Source organism: Coregonus lavaretus, assembly GCF_964263955.1.
Source record: "Coregonus lavaretus genome assembly, chromosome: 25".
In the NCBI taxonomy this organism is placed as follows: Eukaryota; Metazoa; Chordata; class Actinopteri; order Salmoniformes; family Salmonidae; genus Coregonus; species Coregonus lavaretus.
This window is the reverse complement of record NC_140012.1, coordinates 34,026,979-34,036,978: the sequence shown is the minus strand read 5'-3', so window position 1 is coordinate 34,036,978 and position 10,000 is coordinate 34,026,979. Positions and strand designations below refer to the sequence as shown.

The 10,000-nt window shown below is 41.5% G+C and overlaps 1 protein-coding gene across 1 annotated transcript in view; it reads left to right on the top strand.

The window, feature by feature from the left end:
* Positions 1–10,000, top strand: part of LOC311100893 (neurexin-1a-like) — a 393,788-nt gene that overhangs the window by 271,829 nt on the left and 111,959 nt on the right. The window contains exons 14-18 of the mRNA XM_084141884.1: positions 4,010–4,132; positions 4,593–4,736; positions 4,964–5,201; positions 5,362–5,552; positions 6,245–6,418. Of these exons, the coding sequence (XP_083998010.1) occupies positions 4,010–4,132; positions 4,593–4,736; positions 4,964–5,201; positions 5,362–5,552; positions 6,245–6,418 (870 nt within the window). The remainder of the gene's footprint in view (positions 1–4,009; positions 4,133–4,592; positions 4,737–4,963; positions 5,202–5,361; positions 5,553–6,244; positions 6,419–10,000) is intronic.

The following is a 10,000-nucleotide window of genomic DNA, read 5'->3' as shown; positions in this document are numbered from 1 at the left end:
TACTGCACATTACACACGACAGAAAAACATAAAAGCCCATAGATGTAGCTAGCGATTTGCTCTCTTGGGTAAATAAATTAAACTAGCTCCAGTAGGCTAATCTTTTTGAGTGTGAACTGTATTACTGTACTGTATTGTACTATACCAGTGGAGGCTGCTGAGGGGAACGGCTCATAATAATGGCTGGAATGGAGTGAATGGAATGGTTTCAAAAACATGGTTTTCATGGGTTTGATACCATTCCATTCACCCCATTCCATCCATTATACTCCATTCCAACCATTATTATGAACCGTTCTCCCCTCAGCAGCCTCCACTGTACTTAACTATATTATATGGACTGGAATTATGCACATCGTTCAAACCATGATAAAGCAGGGAGAGAACATTTGATTCTGGTGCAGCACATGGGGCCTACAAAGTTACAAGTATAGGCTAGTGAATTAGATTTTAATGTGAAATATAATAGGGCCTATTTGTATAACTAGTAGGCTGACTCATATATAGCCTAACTATCATAGTATTTCCCCTAATGTTATTAGCCTACCTCCTCTTTCTCTCTCTGTTGTTGCTTCGTTCCTTCCTCGCTTTCAACAGTTAAATGAAATAAGTTTCATTGTCCTTATCTTCATCATTATAATGACATCCTTGAATAATATAGGACTAGAATTAGATGCAGAACGCTTTCACTTCTCTTCACGAAGATTGAATGGTTTTGGGTCTGAATAAATAACTGCTATAGCCTACCGCCATCGTGCGTTCGCTCTTCTTTCAAACTATCCATGAGTTCTATTGGCTGCTGTATTTAACATTCAGCAAAAAAGAGCTTTCGTCCCTCTTCGAATAGTCTATTGGTATAAGAAATGCTAAAAAAAATAATGTCCAGCAAGCTATTCTAGTCTAGCTTTTCCTGCATGGTACTCCAAGAGCTAAGGAGCATTTTTTTAAGGAGAGGCCAGTGGAGCACAGGTGCTTGCGTATTGTGCAAGAGACAGAGGCTACAAGTTAGAAGCTTATTATGCATAACCCATCATTAATTAGCTAAATATAAGTCTAATACTGCATTGAATGTATTACCTGAAATAGGTAGGCTAGGACATCAATATATAGGGCTATATATCAATCTAGAACAGGATGATCTATTTTGGATGCAATTTGAATGGAGTTTAGACTGCGAGAGAGTGCTCGCATGTGCACTGATTTAAAGCAATGATATTCGACTGATAGGCTGTTTTAACACTCTGCACCTGCAATAAATAAAATAAAAAATCTTTACAATTAAATAACAAGGTGACCCCCGAAAGCCCGATGACACACATTCGGTCTTTATATTACCGTAGCATAGGCTATGCCGCAGCAAATGTAGGCCTACCTGTCACAAAAAAAAAGTTACCATGATGAGATTATAGGTCTACATGCATTGTGAACTGCGGTCCATACTGAGATGGGTTGTCTGTCCCCACCCTGAGCGTTGATTCATCATGCAGAGGCCGTAGAGAAGCCCGATTTAGACATTACATATAATTTAACAGATCCATTTCACGCCATGCTGTTCATGCTGTTCATTTAAATAATGTATTATAATTTACAGGTTTCTCACAGTTATTTATCCCGGGAAAAGGGAGTGGTTTTGGGCGGTAGATCCCAGTAAATCTCGGTAACCGGGTTCCTGCCATTCAGCACAACCCTAATGGGGACCAGGTTCATTCCAGTCAACCCATTTACAGCTATTTATTTCCTTTGCTCTTTCTCTGCAATCTTCAAAGCCTCAACGCAATGTGTATGCAAATCACAGGCAGCCAGAGCACTAGGATATTATAGTCAATCTCAGAGGCGCTGTTTTGCTTTGTAAGCACTAAACACCCCACCAGGGCCGGGGCAGGATAGAAACCAGGCTCCTGGAGAATGGGATTAGAAGTGAGGGAGAGGGGGAGAGGGAGCGATATATGAAATAATGGGATGGAGGGATGGAGTTGGGGAACTTGAAAGGATGGATTGAGCTGTGCTTTCCATCCCTCTGTCCTTGTGGCCGAGAGACGAGGAAGAGGAGAGAAAAAATAGAGGAAAAAAGGGGGGAACGTTTCAGGACGATAGATGTTCCTTGTGTGTGTGACACACTGTAAAGTCTTGGGTCTAAGGTCCAGGACAATGTTGGGACACTAAAATGTTTCCGAATCTGAATCTGGCTGGGTCTACTCCAGCCTCTGATTCTGATCGTATACAATCTTATTATCTTCTGTTGAGGATAGTGTGCCAGAAGGAAGATTATTTAAAATACACTACTTTGAACATGTTGATTGTGTGTGTGTGTGTGTGTGTGTGTGTGTGTGTGTGTGTGTGTGTGTGTGTGTGTGTGTGTGTGTGTGTGTGTGTGTGTGTGTGTGTGTGTGTGTGTGTGTGTGTGTGTGTGAATGTGTGGGTGTGTGTGGGTGTGGGTGTGTGTGTGCGTGTGTGCGTGCGTGCGTGCGTGTTTGTATGTGTGTGTGTGTGCATACTCTCAAATACAATTAGTGTATTTACTCTGAAACTCTCAAATGAAGGAAATACATTTTCCTTTCTCTTCACATCCATTATCTAGTAGCATGTCCTGACTTGCCATAAGACTTAGTCCAGTGTCCTCACTGGTTTCCTGGTGATGTGTTAAGGGAGATAAAGTGTTGTTCTCCTCTGCCCTCAGTACACATTCTACTAAGGGAACTGTCTCTCCTCCTTAATGGTTTTTAATTAATCATTCATACATTGTGAATGCAATGCAGTGCCTTTGCTTGGTCCAAACTGCATATTTAAATATACAACCTCAAACTTCAATTGTATTTGCCATATATAACTACATTGGAGGTCCTACTCACCAGAGCACTCAATATTTTTAAAAAGAGCATTAAACACATTTACATTTTAGTAATTTAGCAGACACTCTTATCCAGAGTGACTTACAGTTAGTGCATTCATCTTAAGATAGCTAGGTGGGACAAACACAGTCATAGTAAGTTTTTACACAATAAAGTTGTTATCTGCAAAGTCAGTGCTACTGGGAAAAGACAAGACACAAGTTTAAAAAAGTATTATTATTAAAAAAGTTATTTAGTGAGTTAGTTACTACGTTGTAAATATATCATACTGATGAGGATGCCAAACCTTTGGTAGGCTTGCTGGCAACACCAGTTGTTTTAACACATCACTTGTTTTTCAAGGCACAGTTGCCTCGCCATCAGCCATGACGTCAGGGACTCAGTTAGATGTCCCTCTTTAGAGAATCTCCATTGGTCGGTTTTCATTTTTTTCACAGTTAGCCATTAGGCAGCAATAAATCCTTCGGATGCCCCTCTTACAAAAATCACAGTCCTTATTTCCTCCTTCTGGCCGGGACTTAGCTTCTATTCTCAGCTTTGTCAAGACACTTCCCTCCCTGCCTCACAGTCACAGTTACATGGCTCAAACTAGCATCTTGAATAATGTTTACTTCATGGTTACAATTCATTTGATTGATGTGTTTTTGTGATTACTATAATTTTTCCCCCAACATCATTATTTACAATTAATTTGATTGAGGTCAGACACAACAGAATAAGGTTTGAAATGCCATTTACCATTACTAAACAAGATGGAGTTTGTTTCTCTGTTCTTACCCTTATGTAGCGCCAAGCCAGGCCAGCATTGGGGTGGAGCTTTACTGCCACCTAGTGACATTGTTATTAATAGCACACTCATAGAAAAACTATGACTAGAATGGGATTCCCATTCAAAACAATGTTCAGTGATTTCTGCAATTCTATTTCTATGAGCAACACGTAGGTAGATGAGGTGTTGTGTTACACTAATTATGCGACAAACATCTTGAGGTGGTGTTGTATGGGTCATTAAATATGTTTTGTTTTGTAAGTATTATTTTACTCCATCCTCTCTCTCTCCCCCCCATCCCACACACACCCTGTAACTGCACTAACTCTGAATTCTCTTCTCCCCGTCTCGAGGTGTGTGTGTGTTAACCGCTGTTTGGGCTGTCCTACAGGCAAGGGTCCAGAGACCATATTTGCTGGTCAGAACCTGAATGATAATGAGTGGCACACGGTGCGTGTGTTCAGAAGGGGAAAGAGTTTGAAACTCACCGTAGATGATCTTCAACCTGTAGAAGGTACAACCTCCCTCTCTCTAATTCAATGACTATGTTTTATATGAGTGTGATACTTTTCAGGACAGTCCTTGGGCCCCTTGTAGGTAAGACACACAGTTTGATTATGGACTAGGTCAGACAAAGTTGGATCTAGTCCATAATGTCTGATATACATAATGTCTCAATCCTTTTGGGGCTAGTTTCCCAGACAGAGATTAAAACTAGTCTTGGACTAGAAATATATTTCAATGAATATTCTCCATTGAGCATGCTTTGTAGTACAAGATTAGTCTTAATCTGTGCTGGGAAGCCGGCCCTTTGTGTATAAACCCATTGTATTTCACATACCTTTCAACTAGTGGACATGTGTGGCTCCAGACCTTTTGGAGGTGAGAGTGACATGTGTCCTGCTGGAGACATGAATGACCTCCCTCCACCCATGTCTTTCCCCCCTCTCACCCTCCCTCCTATCAATCAAAAGGTCAAATGGCAGGTGACCACACCCAGTTGGAGTTTCACAACATTGAGACGGGTATCGTGACGGAGAAAAGGTTCATGGCCATGGTGCCTTCCAACTTCATAGGCCACCTCCAGAGCCTCTCCTTCAACGGCATGGCCTATATAGGTATGTAGCCCAGAGGTTAGAGAGGTGGACCAGTAACCGGAAGGTCAATGGTTCAGGTCTTGGGCTGGCTGATGAAAAAGTGGGGACTGAACTGGCTGCTGGAGGTCTGCTTGTGTCAGATCATTAATACTACTAATGTTGTAATCTTGAGCAGGGCTCTTAACCCCAGAGGGGTGTGTGTGAGAAAAAAATAGATAAATAAAGGATATATTCTATTTTTTCTATAGACCTGTGTAAGAACGGCGACATTGACTACTGCGAGCTCAATGCCATGATCGGCTTCAAGAACATCATTGCTGACCCGGTCACGTTCAAGTCACGGTCGAGCTATTTGGCTCTGACCACCCTCCAGGCCTACTACTCAATGCACCTGTTCTTCCAGTTCAAGACCACCTCGTCAGATGGACTCATACTGTTCAACAGCGGGGACGGAAACGACTTCATCGTGGTCGAGCTGGTCAAGGGGTAGGTTGTCAAGACATACTGTAGGTTAGTAACTAATATTGAAGGCTTGGGCAGGTTGTGTGTGTTTGGGATTTTGGAGTGTGTGTGCGTGTGTGTGTGTGTGTGTGTGGGCGTGTTCGCGTGTGTCTGCATCATTATTCATGTGAATGCCTTTTTCCAGCTACCTGCACTACGTATCAGACCTGGGGAACGGAGCTCACCTGATCAAGGGCAACTCCAACAAGCCCCTGAATGATAACCACTGGCACAACGTCATGATTTCACGAGACACTAACAACCTCCACACCGTCAAGATCGACACCAAGATCACCACCCAGACCACCATGGGAGCCAAGAACCTGGACCTGAAGGGTAGGCTGCCCGGGGCGGAGGGTTTATGTTCTAAACATACTTTATACTCTGACGGAGGGTGGCACTATTGTTATTGCGTTGGGGTACAGTGTCTCAGAGGAGCCAATTGACTGTTACTGGTCTGCTGTTTGATAGGGCTAGTGTGTGTCTTTCAAAGAAGATCAGAGGAGAGTAAAATCAATGTTACATTGAGCTGTGAAGTATCCTATCAATGGAATTTCTGTATCACAAGGCCCATCATTATATATATATGTATTTTTTTTTATACGGGAACAGATGCATATTTCAAGGAATATTCTCAGTTCTAGACTAGAAGCATTACACTGTGCCTGTATACAGTTTTTATCAGTAGCTATTTTTCTCCACCAGGGGTCAGTGATTCCATACTAGTCTACTATGTTTTATTGAACAGCAAAACATTCATTTTCCTGTTCTCTACCTTTGTCATTCTGAATAGCAGAAGTCGTGCAGGCTGTATTATAGACACAGTTATCACCTCATCAGTGACATATTAACCCTTCCTGTCTGTTCGTCTGCCCCCTCATAACTACTTACTTAATCCTCTTCATTCCTATGAAAAATATAAGCCTTCAATGAGAGAGCACCACTGTTGCCTATCCGCTGCTTGTCTGGAGATTGGGTTCCTTGACAGGCCACTATCCTTCATCTTTTTCCTACCCCTTCCTTCACAGGTGACCTGTATATTGGTGGCGTGGCCAAAGAGACATACAAGGAACTTCCCAAGCTGGTGCACGCCAAGGAGGGCTTCCAGGGTTGCCTAGCGTCGGTGGACCTGAACGGACGCCTCCCGGACCTGATGTCGGACGCCCTGGCATGTGTCGGCCAGATAGAGAGGGGCTGCGAAGGTAAACACACACACACACACACACTAGGGTGGCCCGTCCTCTTCTGGCTGTTCCGGGTAGAAATTAAGTGATAACATACTCTAAGTCAAATCAAATCATAGTCAAATCAAAGTTTGTGATCAAATCGGAGTTGTTCTTACTGTGACATTGTGAATGTTTTCCTCTCAGTCATTTTTATTTTCTGTGCCTGGACCACACATGGTTTTAAAATACAGACAAACAACTTGAGAGTTTTTCCAAATCTGATTTGACATCGGTGACCTCTCCTCTAAGATGCCTTCCTCAGAGCAAGGCCTCTTTGCTGGTTGCAAATTGAGGAAACGAAGACACTAACTTGTCTGAAATAAAATGGTGAATTTCACCTTCTAGAATCCAGCCTTCCAAAGTGGAATGGTCACACATGATTAGGATAGTCCCATATAGATGATCTACAGATGGTCATACTATCAACAAACTTTCTCAATTGAAGTGCCTGTGAACGAACCATTTTCTTTCCACACACCAGAAACACACTCTTGCTGCTACTTCTGGCCTTTCTTCACGGCTTCACACTCTTTTACATCAGCCTCTCACCTAACTCATTAACAGACCGTTCATTCACTTCTCAATGATGTGAACAGTTTTTCCCTTGTTTGTCCACAGTCCAGGTGTCTGCTCACCTGTACGCACACACGCCCACCCGCACACACACACACACCCGCACACACACACACACACACACATACACACACACACACACACACACACACATTATCAATACCCTTTGGCACATAATTTACCATGTTAACATCCTGATAGTATGTTGGTATGCTGTTAGAATACGTCAAAAGCTGCCAGTCCTCTACCCTCGTCAGTTGTGATTATTTTGGCTACAGTATAATCAGATTACTGTCGCTAACAACATTTGTATTGTTAGTGTTACTTCTCATTTTATCCCCATTCTGCTGCTCTGCTCCGCACACACACACACACACACACACACACACACACACACACACACACACACACACACACACTGTGTTCCGTGCATGCTTAATCTGAGTGTTTGCCAGAAGCAATCCTCTTGAATTATGGATGAGAATTTTGTTGCATAAATGAATATAATTTGGCTAATGTGTGCATCCCAAATGGCACCCTATCCCCCTTATAGTGCACTACTTCTCACCAGGCCCCATAGGGCTCTGGTCAAAAGTAGTGCACTATATAGGGAATAGGGTGCCATTTGGACGCACGGTTAGCATTGTGTTTGCACCACTTCCAAAGTAAATATTTGATGTATTTGTCAACGTCATTCTCACTTCGGTTTTCATTTCACATTTCAAAATGTCATCCTCCTCCACTCTTTCTCTGTTCTATTTTTCCATGTAAGGACAATGCTATGACACATATGTATTTTTTTCTCTCTGTGTTTTGACGTCATCATTCTTTTTTTTGTACCCAGTAAGCTCGTGTAGCTTGGTAAACTGTTCCACAGAACTGCAGCAGATAAAAATAATTAAGGATAATACAGTTAGAATATTCTGCAGCAGAGTACAGGATAATACAGTTATAATATTCTGCAGCAGAGTACAGGATAATACAGTTAGAATATTCCGCAGCAGAGTACAGGATAATACAGTTATAATATTCTGTAGCAGAGTACAGGATAATACAGTTAAAAATTCTGCAGCAGAGTACGGGATAATACTTAAGTGATAATGCCAGAGAAGCCGGTGTTTCGATGATATATTGGCACGGGTGTTGTTAGGCCCGAGATGAAGTCTTTGAATATGTTGGGTTACCAACATATTCAAATCATGATTTACATATTTTCATTCAAAACAATATTTTGATTAATTTATTCATACTATTTAATCCTTCCACAAGATATAGTCCCGACACAAATCTAGGGTTGCTACCCAAGCCGGCTGGTCATCAGTTCGGTTGCCAGAGATGCGACACAGTCATTCAGTCTTTTTGTTCTGTATCTATGGACGCAACCTAGTCATTTGTTCTAAATGTTCCATTGCCATACTGGCTGGCAACGTCCTTATCCCTTGCTTGCTAGCTAACCAATTACAGCTTACTTACAGTCACGTCAATCAGTGCAGCCAGAATAACAGCAAAATAGCTGCATTTGCGTTTGTTTAAGCTGTTTTCTAGATACATTTATTTGTATACTTCCATAACAATGAGCTAATGATGCGCGATTTCGCCTGGCATAGAAAATGTGCTCTCTCATCAGGACACTTGTTCAGAGGAGCTAGCCAACAACACAGCTAAAACAATCACTTCAAACTGAAGCTGGAAAGACAGCAAACTAGCTGCACTTCGTTTCGTTTTACCTGTTTTCTAATGATAGTTATTTGTATATATCCATAAAAATTATGCTGATTCATGATTTCGACTGGCTGAGAATAGCTGCCTGCCTCTCTCTCACCCCGACTCCTGAAACTTTCATTACTATGGAACATCTGGAGATTGAATTTGAATATTGAAACAATGTTGCAAATGTCGGAGAGACAGACATCAAGGTTTATACAAATCTCCGCTGTTGAAAACTTAATGTTAGTCTAAAAGAAATGTGAGATAATGTCTAAATGCTTTTTATAGTGGAAAACAAGTTTATAAATTGCCTGGCTGGGCTGATGAGACAGTGGATTGCGCAGTCAGATGGAACAGAGTAAATAGGTATTTTAATGTCATATATTTAGCCGTTGGTAACTTATGGAATAGACACCGGCTGGAATGCGGTTTTAACCAGTCAGTATTCAGGATTAGACCCACCTGTTATAATAGTCTGCAAAGGAAGATACACAATAGGAACAGACACAACACACATTATGGAACAATTCAGTGTCGGTGTGAGTGACTGAGTGACTGAGTGACTAAGAAGGGACAGTATGTGATTGTATGATGTTTTTTTAAATTTATTATTATTATTATTTGTATTTTATTTAAATATTAACCCCCCCCCCCCCCCCTCGGAGCGCACAAATATTTTGTTTTTGTTTTTACAGCTTTTTTGCTACATATACATACATTTTACATATCACACTTTACATATACATTTGACATACATGGTACTTTTATATACAGCAATTCAATCACATAGCAATAATACATTACCCGAACATGTGATTGCATGACTACTAAAAGTACATTTCCACTGCTTCCTTCACCTCAAAGAACCATTCAAAAGTATCCACTTCTAACGACCATACATTCTCTTGCTTTTATTCTTCTCTCTTTTATATTTCCGACTCATTCAAGGCTATTTCTTGACTGAAGTGTTTCGCAAAATCATTCAGTACTCTCTCTCCTTTCTGCTTCCTCCTACAGGACATAGTTGTCTCTTTTGTTACTTTGTCTCTCTGTTGTCTCTCCGTCTTCTCCTGCCTCTATCTGTTTCTCTCTGTTAATACAGTCTCTGACAACATTTCAGTGCTTTACTAACATCTGGTATATTTGACCTTTTCCTTTTCTTATTGTTTCGCTGACTTGATCAAGTTGCATTGATGAAAGCTGACTTGCAAGGTAGATAGCTTCTGTTTGTTTGATACAGACCGCCCCAACCCTCCACAACCCCCCCGACCCTCCACA